Source organism: Colossoma macropomum, unplaced genomic scaffold (assembly GCF_904425465.1).
Source record: "Colossoma macropomum unplaced genomic scaffold, Colossoma_macropomum, whole genome shotgun sequence".
Classification (NCBI taxonomy): Eukaryota; Metazoa; Chordata; class Actinopteri; order Characiformes; family Serrasalmidae; genus Colossoma; species Colossoma macropomum.
In genome coordinates, this window is record NW_023494786.1 from 25,649,450 (window position 1) to 25,668,305 (window position 18,856).

At 40.3% G+C, this 18,856-nt stretch overlaps 1 protein-coding gene across 1 annotated transcript in view; it reads left to right on the forward strand.

The window, feature by feature from the left end:
• The window catches only part of LOC118826373 (neurobeachin-like), a 228,458-nt gene that overhangs the window by 4,358 nt on the left and 205,244 nt on the right, over nucleotides 1–18,856 (forward strand). Inside the window, exons 2-3 of the mRNA XM_036597338.1 lie at nucleotides 292–489; nucleotides 587–687. Of these exons, the coding sequence (XP_036453231.1) occupies nucleotides 292–489; nucleotides 587–687 (299 nt within the window). The remainder of the gene's footprint in view (nucleotides 1–291; nucleotides 490–586; nucleotides 688–18,856) is intronic.

The following is an 18,856-nucleotide window of genomic DNA, read 5'->3' on the forward strand; positions in this document are numbered from 1 at the left end:
ATAGAGGGCGTGTTGCTAGCGAGCAGCGGAGGGATGTGATGAAGCTCGAGCAGGCGGCGGATTCAGCAAGGTTAGAGCCACACGTCTCTGCTGGAAGGACTGGCAGCGTGTCTGACCGTGACACGCTCACCCGGCGCAGGTGGACGTAAGCTCACCCCACCTCCCCAGACTCAGACAGCGAGCCGGCCCTGGAGCTCGGCTTCGTTCTAGAAATTTCCTTCTTCTTCCCGTCTGTGTTCGGCTGAGTCTTCACCGTGTGGATGCTACGGCGCTGCTGCTGCTGTTTTTAAGGATCCAGGTGGCTCGGTGCTCGCTAGCGCGGCTCACGCTCGGATCTGCCCGGACATGGCGAGCGATAAGCCGGGCTCAGTGCTGCTGCCCGCCGGCCTGCCCATCCGAAGCATGAGGACCAAATTCGCCGTGCTGGTCGGTCTCATCCAGGCAGGGGAGGTCACGGACAGGGACATCGCCGAGACTGTGCTCAACCTGGTGAGTTCTGAATGGATGAATGAATGAATGAATGATTGAATGAATGAACGTGGCGCTGTGCTTCTCAGTCCTGTCTAGTCTTCTGGTCTCGTATCAGGTGTTGCAGCACTGTATCCGCTGTGTCGTGCGTTCAGGTGCCGGTTTGGGCTCTTTAAATGGGATCTATGCTGAAGATAAGAGTGAAAGTTATTGTCTCAGGTAGGTTCAGCAGGCCAACATGCTGTTAGCTGTCAGCTCTCCACACATAAAAACAGCCTGCCAGCCTCAGATCTTTACATCACTGTTGATCTTGGTTTATGCTGAAGGTAACAGCACAGGTGAAAGTTATTATCTCATAGAGGTTCAGCAGTCCAGCACACCAAGCTTCCAGTTTAGACTCTTTACATCTAAAGATGTTAAGAGACCAAGTGTATGTGTTGACTTTGGTCTAAACTAAAGATACCAGCACTGGTGGAAGTTTTTACCTCTGTTGGGTTCTGGATCTGTGTGACTGATAAAGCCATGCTGATGGAACTGTTAACAGACTATGGTTGTAAAGGGAAATTCCTCTAATTTATCAGAATGTCTGCATAATTGAATCGGGAAGATGTAAGCAAAGTCGTTCAGAGTGGTTTGCTGTGAAACGCTCAGTTCTAGAGAAACTTTTAGAATAGATCACAGTGGTGGTGAAAGGAATGAGATGTCTGAAGCATTTAATGCAGGGGTGCTCAGTCCTGCTCCTGGAGAGCTACCACCCTGCTGAGTTCAGCTCCAACCCTAATCTAACACACCTGATCCACTTAAAAAAGGTCTTCAGGGGCGTCTGAACACTAGAGCCAAGTGTGTTGGATCTGAACTCTCCAGGGTGTTGTACAATAGTTTTAGCCTTGTTAAAGTACATTCAGGCTGAAGAGGTACATGCAGGGCTTAGTCCTGTAAAATACGAATTTCACCAGTCATTTGGGATAGTAAATAAAATGATTGTAGACATTATGACTCCTGGTTCCCATCAACCACCATTCTAAAAATATCAGTGTCAATGAGTTTTTCTGCAGTGCACCATTTCAAACCCCTCAAAATGACTTTTCTTAACAATTGGATTATGCAGAAAGCTTAAAAATCAATAGAATTCCTCTTAAAGCCAAGGGCGCCCTTCCCTGGTCCTGGTGATCTAGCACCCAGAGTTTAGCACCAACCCTAATCTAACACACCTGGTCCAGTAAATGAAGGACTTTGGGAGGATCTGAATCAGGGGCGGCAGTTTGGTGGTTTTCTCAATCAGACACAAATGATTTAACTCAGGTGCCAATTGCCAGGTTTAATAGGTGAGCTACAGCAGGAAAACACCAAGATGTGCTCAACTCTGGCCCTCCAGGTCCACAGTTCACCACCCCCTGACCTAAATATTAGCCGCAGGTGTGTTGTTACTAAACTCTCCAGGGTGGTAGAACTTAAGCAGTGGTGCACAACTTTGGGAGTGATTTGTCTGGCTCTAACACACCTGATCCAACTAATCAGATAATTAATAAATGCTTCCTGAGTTGAAGTGGTTGTGTTAGAGCAGGGGAAGCACAAAAACTTACAGGACTGGGGTATTCCAGGGCCAGGGTTGGGAACCACTGCACTAGATACTCACATCAGTGCAAGAGGTTCAACCTGAAAGTTTCCCCAACAGAACATCTAGGGTCAAAAAACAGTGCCCACGTAATGCCAGAGCAGATCACAGCAGAACATGCAGAACTTGCTGCCAGTTCCTAAAGTGCAGTGTATGACACAGCAGTCAACAACTTTCAGCAACACAGTGCATTATCAAGAAAGCCGAGGCAGAATGTATTGGTGTTGTTTGTGCTAAAGATAACCACACTGGTGAAAGTTATTAGCATATCTCAAGTGGGTTCAGTAAACCAGCATGTTTGGCTGAAACTGTCAGCTGTTTTACAAATTCAGCTACGTGTTTAGGCTCTTTTTATTGTGGCACTGCACTCAACTGAAATAGTTGAGGTTTAGATGTGTTCAACTGAAGCCATCTCAATGGCTTTGTTTCCAGTGGTTCCCAAACCTCTTTTTGCAATACCCCTGTCCTACATATTTTGCTGTTTGGTCTACTCTAACTCACCTGACCCAACTAAACAGATAATAAACAGGCCTTTCCTGAGTTAAACCTGAAAAACACTACAACATTCAGGTCAAAGGTACTCCAGGATCAGGACTGGGAAATGCTGCCAAAGCAGCTTGCAGGCAGCACTTTTTCCCAATCCTGGTCCCTGCATCCTCACACAGTGCACATTTTTGTCTCATCTGGCACACCTGTTTCACCTCATTAACCAATCATTAAACAATTAACAAGCCCCCTGTGGGCTGGGACAGAGTGTAGAGTCAGGAAACAACACATGAGTTTTTCCTTCACTCTGAAACAATATTCAGTAGAATTAAGAAAAACAGTGACAGAAACAGAGGTTTTCATTAAGTGATGACGTAGTGGGAGTGAAAACCACATTTTTGGCACTATGTCTTCTCAGAACTGTTTGTCTCGGAGGTGTTCCCAGGGGTTCGGAGGGCAACAGTGAATTGGGACAGTGACTTCAGCCCTAATTAAAGGGGAAATCCATCATTCAAAAAGGCATTCAGTTGTTGTAATGCAAACGAAGACAGAGTCTTTCCGAGTGGTTTGATGTGAAATGATTAATTGTAGAGAAACTTACTGACACAGATTTTTTTTTACAGTGGTGGTGATAGGAACCATGGGTCACAATGTCTGCAATACAAATATAGCCATTTTGTTTACTGTCCAAAATGACCTATGAACCTACAAGTCTCCTGAGTTTCAAATGCAGTGTTGACAATGGTAGAAAAAGTTTTCTCTCGATACTACATTGCCTTGTAGTGTCCTACATGTACCTCTTTGCTGTGAGTAGATTATAAAAAAGTGCATTTCAGGCCAAAGTCTTATCATGAAAGTATCATATTCATAACATTTTCATGTAATAGGTTTCTGTGAGGGAGCTTTTAGAGATACTAAATGCTTTGGATGTCTTGTTCGTATCACCACCACTGTGAACAACACGACCTTGGTAAGTTTCTCTAGAATTTCACATCAAATCACTCTGAATGACTTCGTTTACATCTTAACCATGTAATTATGCAGAGATTTTAAAAAATAGGTGGAAGTCCCCTTTAAATGGGCCACTGCTTGCTCCAATTAGTGTCTCTGAACTGTTGGAGCTACAGCCAAGCGCAGTTGATTGAAGGCTGTCAAAACTGCACCGCCGAGAGCTAACAAAGGGTCAAATCCTTCCATTATGTACGCCACACACGGAGACTCTTGTCTCACGCCGTACAGTGCAAGCGTGGCATGTCATCTCCAGGAATTTTACATAATGGTAGTTAATGGAAACACTGATTAACTTTTTGGAAATTCGCTTAAAATGTGCAGAATGTTTGAAAGGAAAACCACTGACAGAAATGTGCAGAGTATCGGGTTGGAAAACCCTGCTTTAGGCCAATCTTTACAAACCCTGCGCTGCATAGTTTAGTACAGTTCAGTATTCTTCCTGCTCTAACGCACCCACTTCAGTTAAAGGCTTGTTAATTAGCAGTAAAGTACAGCTGCTTCTGTGACCCATGTTTTGATACCAAAGTTATTAACAAAGCTTAATCAGGTGCAGATCCAAACCCCTGTTTAAGACTATCTCAATTGCCATGATTTAAAGAACCCAGATTAGCAGACTAATGTAGGGAATGGCTGATGGTTTCCCGTGATTCCAGCTGAGCATGCTGGTCTGCTGAACCCACTTGAGATAGACTAATAACTTTGACCGGTGCTGTTATCTTTAAGCGTAGACAACAGCAACGTGTCCTGCATTTTCTTTCTTGATAATGCACTACAATGCTTACAGCACACCCGCTGTGTTTCAGACATCATGCAGGGCGACGGAACTGGCAGCAAGTTATGCATGTTAATAATGATGTCTGGGTTGGTAATGGAAGGAATGTCTGCACTACAGTTTTGGCATTAGTTGGCCAGTGGTCTTTGGCCCTGGATGCTTTATGTGATTTATTTTTTGGACCAATTTGCATGGTTCTTTTTTTCAGTTGGTTCAGAATTGTGACTGATGTGATTAGGTCACAGATTTCAAGAGCTTTCTGACCTGTTTTACTGCTGGCCTGTTGAAGTAGATATGGCATGATGACCCTGTTGCAATGCACAACAGTGTGACTTCCCATGAGAGTTCACGTACATGTGACTCTGTTTATGTATCTGTAGTGCTACAACATGAGCTGCCCTCGTGAAGGACAACTCTCAGTGGAGATATATGTATGTAAGTACATCAAAACATATAAGGACAGCTCATAGTGTGGAGCTCCTTTTAGACCTATATATAGAGCTACATGTAGAACACATGCAACTCATGAGGGAAAACAAGAGTGCCAACTAAAGCAGACTGATGATCGCCTTCTGTCAGCTCACCCTTGCGTCCCTTACAGTAAAATAACTGCGCTTGAATACACCTCAATGACTAAAGGCAACCAACAAACATGTACCTGAAAGGAAATTCCACTAATTTCTCAAAATATCTGCACATTTTAATCATTTAGATGTAATTCAGAGTGGTTTGATGTGAAATGGTTCATGGTAGAGAAACCTGCTGACTCAGATTTACTATCCAAACCCTTCAATGAACCCACATGTGTCCTCTGTGTTTTTTAAGATTAAGGTTAAGTGACCCTTATTAGTCCCACAATGGAGAAATTTCACCTCTGCCTTTAACCCATCAGTGCAGTGAAACACCACATACATACTAGTGAACACACACACTAGGGGGCAGTGAACACGCTTGCCCGGAGCAGTGGGCAGCCCTATCCGCAGCGCTCGGGAAGCAGTTGGAGGTTAGGTGCCTTGCTCAAGGGCACTTCAGTCACATATTGTCGGCTCAGGGGATTGAACCAGCAAACTTCCTGTCACAGGGGTGGTTCCCTAACCTCCAGCCCAAGTTTTTTTGGGGACTAGTTTGCCTTACAGTGGCCTGAATGAATTGATTTTAAATATACGTTTTAGACCAAAGCCTTGTCATATAAATATCCCAGCCTCAGGTAGTATATTCATAACCACTTCATGTAATAACTTTCTGTGAAGGAGCTTTTAGAGGTGCGGCCTGCAGACATCTGGTTCCTATCACCACCACTGTGAACAATTCTGACTCGGGAAGTTTCTCTAGAACGGATCATTTCACATCAAATCACTCTGAATGGCTTTGTTTACATCTTAATCATTTAATTACCCAGAAATTTTGAAAAATGGGTGAAATTCCCCTTAAATGCACCAGCATGAAAAAGAGAACAGTTCTCTATAGCAGGAGCTGCAGTAGTCTGTAAAACCAGAAAACTGCAATGTTTAGAGTAATGAACATATTAATGAAATGTCTTACATGATTCAAATGTCCATGTTTAAGCTGAACTTAGTGTGTAATAGTGAGAGTAAACACCTGCTAGTGGTGCTGGGTGGGTAGAAAGCCTTCTTAAAAGTGAACGTTTGTCCTCTAAACAGTGAAATAAAATGCACATTTGGTGCAAATCTGTGAACATGTTGTAGAGCTCACTGCTCCCTAAGTGATCAACCAACAATAAACAGCATATAACTGTTATTAAACTGATTTGGACATGAATTTGGATTCTTCACGGATAATACATGATGGCATCTTGAACTTGTTAGTGAGCACGACTTGACAGACACACTTTCAGTTGGAAGAGTGGATTTCCATGATGGCAGGCGCACCTTGTTACATCATCCTTTGTGAATGAATTCATTTGACTTGACAACTCTTGGCTGTAATGCAGCGCAGTGCAGAACAGGCTGTATGTGCGAGCACTTGCTGTCTCGCAGCGGCGGCAGATGGAGTAAGTGCAGTGACATGCCTGTTGACATTCAGATGACAGTTCTGTCACTGAGCTCACAGGTGGTGGTGCTCGTAACACACCAAGGGGCTTTTGTATCGCTCACATGCTGCAGAATGGAATAGCTGCCAAGCACTTAAGCACACAAAAGGATTCAACTTACAGCTACTATCAGGGTCTTCTGAATGCGAGAACCAGTAGTCGATGTCATGCAGAGTCACAAGCTCTAAAATATTTGCTTCTGTTTGCATTTTCGCAAGGAATGGGATCCAGTCTTCTGCTGGATTAGCTATCTTGCTGCCTAGATGTCGATACTTAAGTAGCTCCCAGTGGGAGACGGAATCAGCTGGAGCTCAAATACTGCTGTTGTAGCTCCAGTCGGAAGTTAGAACTTTTATTGGGCTTTAATAAAAATTTTTATTACCATGCATTTGCCCTGAATAACACTTGTGAAAATGTGTTAAAATGAGTTAACACATCCTCTACAGGAAACAAGCTTAATAGTGACATTTTCTACAAAATTTAGTAAGTAATTTGTATTTGTTCAGTTTAACATAAAAAAAATCAAACATAAAATAAAAAAAACGTGCCATTACTTTTGCGCAGGCTACATTTTGTAATTTTTTTCCCTATGTATTAAACTCAGCAAATAAACAGTAACTGTGCATTCAAATGTGCAGTAAAAAGTGTGTTATCTATAGAGGATGTGTCATTTTCACTCAGAAAATCAACAAAACATGTAAGCGCTTAGGCGGTTGGGACCACTCAGGAGACTGTTTTTCATTAAACTTCAACAAAACATTTTCAGATAACTCGACAGTCCCTTCTGTTTACTTGACTATATTCGACTGTGTCATATCAGACTATATTACATCTTAAGAATTCCAGTATGATGATGCAGCAGGCCGGCTAGTGCCCCATCCTCACCACTACATACCTCAGCCATGCTGCAGGAGCCGGGCCGGGAGCTACCTGATTGTTCAGAGCTCCAGAGATTAATTATAACCTGTTCAGCCTCAGCAGGGAGCAGCTGGGAACAGCGCTACAGCCCTTGGCATGTTGGGGCAGCTACGGTGCAGCACTGACCTGCCTTTAACTCAGTCCTGCTGTGCTGGGCCACCTCTATAAGAACTGTGGAGATGGAATAGAAAACAAACTGTACACAAGAGGAACAGGTGAATGTGACTGCTGCCCATCAAAAGGGGACATCTCGACCTATATCTAAAATGGACATTTTTTCTGTTGGTTTTCACTTGACCTAACCATTGTCCACCAACACATGCATTCTTTTGTAGCAAATTGTACAAGATTCTCAGACTGTTGACAAAAATCTCATCCTGTTGAATTTTTGGTCAGAGTTTAGATTCACTGCATGTTGCTATATTGAGGTTCATGTTTAAAGTACTTTGCTACTGAGCTGGACTGTATTTATTCAAGTTAGAAACAAGAATGAATTTGCTACCATGCTAATGTCCGAACAGTGTGACCTTTCACAAACAAACAAAATGAATATCGTATTAAATGAAAAATACACTCTAAATGTTCATATTTTGGCATAAACTGAACTGTGAGCTCCTTTTGTTCATTAGTTTCAATGTTAAAAAAAATGCTCTTGTAAAATATCAAAAGCTATTTAAATGCTAATAGCTCCCCCTTGTGGAGATTTTTTAGCCTGCTAAACATGATTCTTAGTCACTCATGTCACTTAGAGAGTCAGTCACTTACAGGCCAGTTCTGTGAGGTGCTTCACACCTGAAAACTGTCCACTAAAAGGTATTCAAGGGAACCGCAAGTGGTTTTTCTATGGCATTGCTCTTCAAACCCTTTTTGGTACCTTTTTTTTTAAGAGTGCTTAACAGGACTTTTGGTAACCTGCTGTAAAGTTTGTCAGTGGTAATATAAATTGGTGAGTTTTGTATGCATTCATATTAATAAGTGCTGATATGGAAGCAGCTGTTTTTACCTTTCATATCTCGTCAAATCTGGATATGAAATCCTGCCCTTGTTATCAGAATCAATCTGACATCCTTTTAAGACTGTATTTGTCTGAACATGCTCAAGATGTTCTGTAGAAGTAGACGAGTAACATTATCTGGCGGGCTCGGATGGAAAAATCAATAACTGGATTTCTAGGGAACGGCAGTACAAAACATGGGCGATCCTCCTAGATCAGCAATATTCACGTCTAGACCTTAAATCCAAATGTTATCCTGTGTGTTTAATGACTGGTAGTTAATTAAACGCTTAATGTTACTGGTTAGCCACTTTGTCCCCACTGAGTACTCCTATTCTAGATATAGAGTGCAATGTTATAAATTACCATTTTTTCTTTGTATGTTTGCAGTAATATAGAAAGCTGTTTAAATCTTGCCATTTTTGATTGTAATACCTGAAGGGACAACTCACAAATGTCTTACTATGGGAATAATACCGAACTCCATTCATTGCCCCTTACTGTGATGTCAGCACTCATCAGCACTCAAATGGTTCGGATGTTTAAACCACCTTTGGCTGAAGAAGAGTTTCAAGAAGAGCTTTTAACAGTTCAGAAAAGAAAGCTGACAAAGTTATTTAGGCAAATTTGGTCTTCAAACCAAGGAAGACACTTTGATTAACATGAAGCTGACTGGTGAAGATCAATATACCTTAGCTTAGGGCTGGGCAATAAAACAGTATGTTTTATTATCGTGATAAATTATGTCACAATACTATACAGTATGCTTTTCTGAACATATCATGTATATTGTCAGTACTTGTAGAACACTGATCAACTGCATGTTTCATTATAAAGAAAGCACCATTAGTCCTCTTTTATTCAGTATTTATGCCAAATACTGAATCAAAATCATTGTATTTTTCAAAATGTAGCACTACTACTTTTTTGTTATGTTATTATTTTTGCCATACTGCCCAGCTCTACCTTAGCTGTTTTATATATACAAAAAGTGGAAATCAAAAAGATGTCTCCAAACTTCTGACTGTCAACATTTTGAATCTGGCTCAGCCAAAGTTGGATGGATGGTCATTCTCTGTGTGCTTTGATTGATACTTAGGTAGTGTTCCTGTAGGCTTTACATAGACACTGTGTTGTGTGGCGGAGGTCATGATATGCCGCAGGCTTTCTCAAACTCACCCTCAGAGCAGCAGTAGATGTGGCAGCAGGAGGAAGAACATTCTTCAGTATAAAGCTTCCTTAATGGTTCTTGTCTTGGACACATACCTTTAGGAAAACGCTTAATTGGTATCAAGCCTTTACATCATGTGGAGTTAGAGGGTTTGTTAGGGCTGCAAATTTTCAAATAGTCATCAAAGTCTAAAAATTTAAAAGAAAATTTGAATTTTTCATAAACAAATTATCTCAAACATTTATTTATTCTCATATTGAAGAACTATGAGATGTCAGAGCTCTGTACTCCACCTGACGGCATTGTGGAGTCGCATCTTCCATTTTGGTCAGGGCTGGGTTTCCCGAAAGCATCTTAGCACAAAGAAGATTCTTAAGTGGTAGAGTGAGCATCTCCCTGAACACTCCCTCTACCATTTAAGATGAACACTAAGATGCTTTGGGGAACAGAAAGACTACTGCAGCTGGCTAAATGCTACTGCACAACAGACGATGTCTTAAAGACATTAAAAAAATTGACTGTAAATTTTATATCTTCTACACAAAAAAGATGGTTCTTGAAGGGTTCTTTAGTAAAGAAAATAGTTCCATATAGAACCATGAACACTCAAAGAACCCTTTGCATGATTAAAGGGTTCTTTGCATCATGAAAGTGTTCTTCTATTTTAACAAGCGTTCTTTTATTTTAACAAGGGTTCTTCTATTTTAACAAGCTTGACATTGTAACAACAGAGGAACCCTTTTTGGTGCTATATAGAACTCAAAAAGATTCTATATATAGAACCATATACAACACATTCTCCATCAATCTGAAGAACCTTTTCATGATGAGTGACAGAGTTCTTTGCATGTTCATGGTTCTATATAGAACCATTTTCTTTACTAAAGAACCAGTGAAGAACCAGTCTTTTTAAGTGTTTATTATGGATTTGTGGACTGGGTTTAATATAGTAAGGCAGTAGTAAGATGCTGAGTGGCACATGTGTGGTAGCCTGTAGCCTTAAGAATCCATATTTTAGGAGGTGGTTGAATATCTTTTGAATAATTTCTTAGAAATCTGAATATCGAGTGTAACTGAAATTGCATCCCTAATTGTGATTAGTTAGAAAGTAGAAAGTTAGATCACTGTGTATATCAGTACTTAGACAACTGAACAACTGCATGTACCAAAAAATGACCAAGTATAGAGAGACTGTAAACAACAGCAGCCAGTGTATAGTAACTGCATAAACTACAAGTTGTTGATGTCAGTGTATTAAGCCATTATCTTGTTTTAGAATTGCAGTGTGTAATGTATTCCTCTTCTTCTTTTTACCCCTACCCCTTGTTTTTGAGTGTCACCCTAACCCCTTGGAACTGAGTTACAAGGAGTAGTGGTTGAAATCTTGCCATACGAAATGGGACAACCCTCAAAAAAACTAAAAAAACATGCTGCATTATTCATTACTAGCGGTGCTCTGTAGGCGACCCGGCCCGTCTTCAGTGATAACAGAGAAGGGAAAAGTTCAGCAACCTCCCCGCTGGGCTTTAGTTACATTTAGGGCATCATATGCTGTCAAAGACGGGTATAAGACAATTATTTATTATCGCCCACCGCTAATTCTTTGGTGATATGAAGCTGAAGTCAGCTATTCACCAACTTCTTGTTCGAATTTTCCCATTCCACCTTAAATGGTGCAGCAGTTACATTCTGGCCCTTCAGGTGTCAATACTGCTGAACTATTTAAGGTGGAACGGGAAAGTTAGCTAGCTAGCTACAGAGACATTAGCATGATATTGGTGATTTTTTATGCTTGTTATGAAGAAAACGACCATAATACATTGAAACGACATTAAACTAAGATAATACAGTGGTTATCATAATTTTTTAATGGAGAAAATACTCACATTTATCCCCCTCTATCAACAAAAAATGGGACGCCCTAACCCTAGACGTGAATGCGCAAAACAGAGGGCTAAGTGGTAGGGCCAGGGGTGAAAAGAGATTGGGCCTAAGAGTCTGGGCAAGACTCCTCATGCTACATAAGCCTAGAACTGCAACATGATTAAATTGTGGATGAGACTGCTAAATTCATAAAAGTAACGTAAATAACTTCTAAGTATCATGACGTTCTATTTTGCCTTATCCTTTGGAGGTTCTTTAAACTCTTCAGGCTTGCACGTCCACTGAAAAATTCTTTGCAGAGTGGTTCTTGTGTGGCATTGCCTCAGAGAACCTTATTTGGCTCCTTTATTTTAAAGAGTGAAGGTGCATCTGTCAGAGAAAAGTCCAGACTGAGTTGGCCATGTGAACTAAACCAAATGGAGCAGAACATTGGTACCCAATGTGACTTCAGCCCAAACACAGAGATCTAATTTGCTGTCCTGCAGTAAACTCCTGTCTGCTCCACTCGAACTGTTTCAGTTAAAAATCAAACTGAGGTGGCTGTAAAATGTATTAGCTGGTAGAAAGGTGATTACGGCGGTGTAGTGAGTGATTAACTGACTGATGGGTTTTAACTAAGCTGAAGTAATGGTTTGGGCTAAGCGCTGGAAGCTGAGGCTTGAGACTGGATTTGCATTGTACTGTATTATGAGCAAAGACAGAAAAATACTTCCAGTTCTATGAAATGGTTTTATTTGATAAATGACTTGATGATAAAAGATGATTTGCAAAACATTTCTGGTTTCAGTGTGTAGAGACGTTTCATCATTCGGATCATTAGCAGACAGACGCCTCTGTCTCTGCCTTTATTGAATGTCATCGATCATCTTAGCCTTTATTAGGGAGGAAATTGTCCCTAAAAATATGAGCCAAAAATGAAAGGAACAGTCCAGGCAAAATCCACATTTGTCTTTGCTGGTTATTTCATTTTATGTTCCATTGTGTAATTTTGTCCTGCTGCATAGGTTATGGAGGCTACATTTTAATGTCTTTTTCAGTCTTAGGAATCACATCCTAAACGAAGGATACAAAAGTTTGTACCAAGTGCATTTGATAAAGTCTGTCGCGACATTATTTCCCCTAGAAGTTTTTTCTGGAGTCTTCGAGTCTGGATTGTAGACCCTTTTCCAAAAGTTGTGTTCCCAGGGCCCTATGTCTTCAGAGTCCTATGTTCTAATGGCCCTATAATCACATGGTCCTATGTTCCCAGGGCCCTTTGCTCTCAGGGTCCTATGTCCCCAGGGCTCATTGTCCCCATGGTCCTATGTTCCAAGGGTCCCATATTCCTAGCATACTGTGATCCCAGGGCCTTATGTTCCCAGGGCCCTATGTCTTTAGGGTCCTACGTTCCAGTGGCCCTATAATCACAGGGTCCTGTGTTCCCAGGGTCCTATGTTCCCAGGGCTCATTGTCCACATTGTTCTGCGTTCCCAGGGTCCTATATTCCTATGACCTAATGTTCCATATATCCTATGGTCCAAGGGTCCCATAGTCCTAGCGTCCTATGATCCCAGGGCCTTATGTTCCCAGGGGCCTATATACAAAAGGGCCTTATGTTTTCAGGGTCCTATGTTCCAATGGCCTATAATCACGGGGTCCTATGTTCCCAGAGACCCTTTGCTCCAGGGTCCTATGTTCCCTGGGCTCATTATCCCCAGGATCCTGTGTTCCCAGGGTCCTATGTTCCCAGGGCTCTATGTTCCCTGGGCTCATTATCCCCAGGATCCTGTGTTCCCAGGGTCCTATGTTCCCAGGGTCCTATGTTCCCAGGGCCCTATGTTCCCGGGGCTCATTATCCCCAGGATCCTGTGTTCCCAGGGTCCTATGTTCCCAGGGCCCTATGTTCCCTGGGCTCATTATCCCCAGGATCCTGTGTTCCCAGGGTCCTATGTTCCCAGGGTCCTATGTTCCCAGGCCCTATGTTCCCTGGGCTCATTATCCCCAGGATCGTGTGTTCCCAGGGTCCTATATTCCCAGGGCCCTATGTTCCCTGGGCTCATTATTCCTGGGATACTGTGTTCCAAGGGTCCTATGTTCCAAGGGTCCTATGTTCCAAGGGTCCTATGTTCCCAGGGTCCTATGTTCCCAGGCCCTTGTGTTCCCATTTACTGAACACTTACCATCAAAAAATGTATGCATGTAAACATACCAGAGATATGAATATTACTCATGTTGAGGAAATTTAATTGAGGCAACATGGGACCATTTCCTCTGAAAATTTCAATAAGGGAACACATGGCTCTGGGAAAAATGTGACGATCCCTTTTCAAAACTGTCTTTGAATTAAAACCACCCAAAATAATTTCAGTTTGCAGAAAATAACTTTAAAACTTGTAAAAACTTGTAATGTAAAACTTATTATGACTAACTTAGACACTAGAAGAGGATATCTAGACACTGGTCCTCTGGCACAAACCAGCTCCCCTCTACCCAACACCATTATATCACACTTCTATATCAACGATCAGATCCACAGCAGAGTTGGGATCTGAATTTAGTGCAAATTTACATTCAGAAATAGATCGAGAATTGCACGTTGGCCAAAAACTGTGCACATATCACATAAAAATCGAACTCAAAGCAAACGTTAGCCTGTCAGTTAAATTGTAATGTCTGTCTCATCCAAGCCGGGTGACACTTATGGTAGGGAAAATGCTGGGAGAGAAAGAAGCAGCTACAATGTGGTTAAAACTGCATCAAGAAACAGACAATAAGATTGCATAGATTTATGCAGCGCTGCCCTGAGGATCTGTCTCTGACTCGAATAGGTTTCTTCAAATTAGATGTACATGGCACAATTGCCTTGCAATCAAGCGGAGAACATTTTTGCATTGCTAATTGAGTTATGCCTATTGATGTTTCCGAGAAGTTCAGACTAGTGCTAAAACAATGAGGAGCAACGCAGAAACAGGGGCCCAGAGGAACATGACGTTATGACATTGTTTTTGCAAAGATCAGAATCTGTGCAAAACCCAATCTGGAAGTTGTATAAAAGGCGGAATTTAATGTTTCATTTAGGCAACAGATTGTTCCTTACACCATCGCTCTGTAGGCTATGTCGTTACTGTGTTATTACTTTCAGGTTCAATCATTGCTTAGCCTTTAACTTGAAATTGTTAGACTGTGGTTATATAGAACTTTTTTCCTGTTTCACTGAAGCCATTTTACTTAATCAGCTTAAACCTAGAGGAGGAGAACTTGCCTGGTACATTCATCAACTTTTACTTGAAGAGAAACCTGAGGAGAACATTTGTGCTAGTCGTTTTCCGCTTCCCTTTGAACCTCTCTTTGAAAGGAAAAATCGAATTCATCTTATAACAGGGCTGTGCTTTCTTCTTTAAGTGCACAGGGCGTGTTTTACTGACTACATTTTTGTCAAAGGAAAGTGACAATCATGTCCTGGAGTCACTGCACAATTGGACCATGGTCAGTGGTCACTGAAGCCTGCTGGGTAAAAGCTCTCCACTTCCACAGGAGGCACTTCTGCTCATGCCAAAGACTGTGAAGCTATTTAGAGAAACAGTGGAGAACATACTTGGAAACAGTCCTAGCTGAAAGCTCAGATGAAGTAGTCTTATTAACTTTAGGGGCCGTGCAGAAGCCGTGTTGAGAGAATTCAAATACTTTGACTTTTGTTTATCAATAGTGTTTTCTTATTTTATTTAATTAATTATTTTTCTACATTTTTGAACAGTGCTGGGCAATATATCACATATGCTTGTATGCCAGTATTGTTGCACTACTGATTTTTAGTTTTTTAGTTTGTGAATAGACAACAAAACATAGTTAACTGCAATGTGTCATTTGCTGGGTGCTTCAGATTGTTTTAAAAGAGCAGTTCAAAATACACTAAATGTCCAAAGGTTTGTAGACACCTGCTTGTCCAGCATTTCAAGCATATTAACCACTGTTTTCCACTGATTTTTCACAATTTCTGCATAATCCAGTGGTTGAGATAACAACAATAAAGTCATTTAAAGTGATGTGAAATGGTTCATTGCAGAGAATCTTTCCAACTTGGATTTCCTTAGAGTGGTGGTGATATGAGTTTCTCCAGAATGGAGGATTTCACATTAAACCACTCTGAATGGCTTTGTTACATCTTAACCCTTTAATTATGCAAAAATATTAAAAATTGAGTGAATTTCCCCTTTAATAGAGAGTTTGTATTAATTAGAAGAACTGTCTCGGTAACTTAGAATGTATAATGAACATAAATCTAAATTAAATAGTACATTTCCTCACTGAACTGTGGAATCTTTCTGGCAAACACTTGGGATGTAAAGGAATTCAAGTATTGGGAATACAAATTCAGAGTAGAGAAATTAAGTATCTGTATTGATTCATCTGTATTAAGTAGCAGTATTCAGAATAGAGTTAATGTTTACATTTTTAGGAGAATACTTTTAGAATATGTACACACTACATTTAAAAAATCTTTAAAAGAAACAACATCAGTGCTTGTTTCTCAACTATTTTAACTTGGTGCATGTCATGTGCAGCAAACATGCTTGTTAGACAGACTCTAAAGAGGACCTCAATTAAAGGCTTCTTTCAAACGCTGAGGTTCCTGCTAAAGCCTGAGTAGACTGATAAATCAACATGATGATCAGTTATTAATCTCAGTGTTACTGAACTTTTTTGAGAGATAATTAAATTGATAATCTCCTCAGCAGAGAAAATGTTAATGAGTAATAAGCTTAGCATCAGTGTTGTACTGAATTTCTGCTCAGGGGGCATGGGAGCAGCAGTGGACTGAAGCAGGTGATCCAAAATAATGTTAAGAATTTCAGAACATTAAAATGACCAATAATTTTTTTCTTGAAACATATTAACAGAAGAATTACATGAGCAAAACTGCCAACCAGCTAGGAACATTTTTTTTTCCATGTGCCTTATCAAGATGTATTGTAAATATGTTTGAATATGTTCATTTTTATATGTTGTAATGAAATGCGACCTGTCCAGGGTGTGTCCTCCCTTCAACCCAATGACCGCTGGGATAGGCTCTAGCTCACCCTGTGACCCAGTAGGATAAGCGGCTTAGAAAATGTGTGTGTGTGTGTGTGTGTAATGAAATGCATAACTGTATAGGTTTAGGACAGTGTACTGAGTATTCAGCCATCTCTTTTTCAAAATATTTTGTGAAGTTATGCTTACAGTACTATGAAAGATAATTTAAGGGTAATTTAATTTTTCAGACAGTTTCAGTGTTTCAAGTGATCTCAAACTGCTGAGTCATAGTTTCTGTGCACATGTGAACACATCAAATGAACTCTGACCCCTCTAAATAGACCCTAACAAACTGCATTATAATCAAGTAGGCTAAAAAGTTTTCGTTAAATTAAATTTGAACAATGTGGTTAAATATGTAGTGAATAAGGGTGCCTCATTTTAAAAATCCTCAATTCATACGTCAGCTAACAAGACAAGCAGCACGACTCATGCTGGCTAATAAAAAACATTACCAATTTTAAGGTATTTTACGCTTCATACAGCTGAAAGTAGCAACCTGTAATATTTACAGTATTGTTTATAAAATAAGGTACAGTTTGAGGCATTAATTTACATTTTCTTAAATTGTTTAGATTTAACAGCTTTGTTGTTACACTGAAAAGTTTACACTGGGATAAATAATTAGTTTATTTTGCTGTTGCATATCTGTACGCATATTAATAAGAATGTTTTTTGGAATACTTTACTCTTGTTTTTCATTCTTATTAATTTTCATTGTCGGGACTCTCTTTTGCTCTAGTTAAAGCCTCATGTTAGACACAGTGATGTATATATAATTGAAACAAAATACATTACCAGATCAAACTACCCTTTGCGAAATGAATTAACCCATAAATTGCTTTCATAAAACAGCAGCAAACAGTATAATATACACAGGTGTCGTAAATACAAAATAGTAAAATACAATGTTCAATAATAAAAATAATTTAGATCAAAGATGATTTCATTAATAATGGTAATTATTTAATGGTTTTTAACAGCTTAACATTGTTTCTGTATTTTACTACAGTTTCAAATGTGGCTCAGCCAAGCAGATCTATTGTATGATGATCTTGAACAACACTTCCAGTAATTTGCTCTTGACCAGCTGGTGTCTGAGTTCGAAAGTAGTTGAAGTGTGAACAACGAGTGGTCTGACATGTCATCAATGGTAAAGGGGACCAAAATTAGTCCCCTTGAAAGTTCATTTTCACTCTAAGGCCATTTGCAGCTCTTACTGTTTCAGGTTCACTTTAACAGTACTGAGTCTGGTTCATTTAACAGTAACTGTACATGGAAACACCCTAAAAGAAGAAAAGAGAATAAAACAGTCCAAAAATAAAGTATGTCTAGTCTGTAAGATGTTCTTTTAGGATAGAGTGCCAACACAGAGTAAGCATGGGTTCATATTAACGTTAATACATAATTCAGGCAAACTTAAACATCAACTTAAAACAGTGGTATCACACAATGTCTCCGTAAAATATTATGGTGTTAATTTTAATGATACTTTCCAGCACCATCGGTGAATTTTTAAAATATTTTTTTACAAAATTGTTAATTAACTTTTGTGAACTCTCTGGAAAACAAATGAGATATATCTGGTAGACATACAATTAACGCTCTCGCAGCCTTTAAATTAGCCTCAGTATCTTTGCACCAGCGCTTTCACATTCTCCACTGTGATTGTGTTCAATTAATACTGCATCTGTAATTTTGCTTCCTTTTCCTGGAGTTTCAGTGTAGCGTCTTTCTGTAGTGCTCCAAACAGCCATCAAACGTGTCCATATGAGCCCAGGAAGAGAATGCTTTGCTCTTGTTCACAAGCTCGGGCTATAAGGCAGATTCTTGCCACTGTGCCTTATCGGAGCTAATTAAGAACGGACATGCCGGTAATCTCCCTCCGCCACAAAGACTGAAATGAAATCTGTAATAAAGACGAGGCCCAGAAATGAAGCTGGGACGTTTTCCCCCTCCAGGTGAATTTCGTTTATTTGAAAATCAATTGTTTAATAAGGTTAATGTGAGTATGAACCTTTTAGTTTTATTGTGCTACAGCCACGTAGCTGGTGTCATGTCAGCAGATTCTGAAGTCACGCAGGCTGTCGTGGAACATTATAAGTTCTTGGTGCTGCCGCCTGTGTAATTTGTTTGACGATTGTGCCAGAGCATTATGGAATAATGAATCTCGCTCTCGTGCACTGTAAGCACTGCATTTCTTACAGATTAAATGGGCGGATCTGAGAATGATGGATGACACTGAAACATTTGCTGCCACATGGATGTTCTTTAGACTCTTGACTTTGTTTACACTTGTCATTTTTCTGTGTAATGTTTCACAGCAGATATGATGAATGGGAGCTGTCTAGATTCTCTTCCACTGTAGGAGGCCATAGTCTCTAACTATACAGCAAACTGAATCTACAGTCTTTAGAAGGATGAAATGAAGTTGC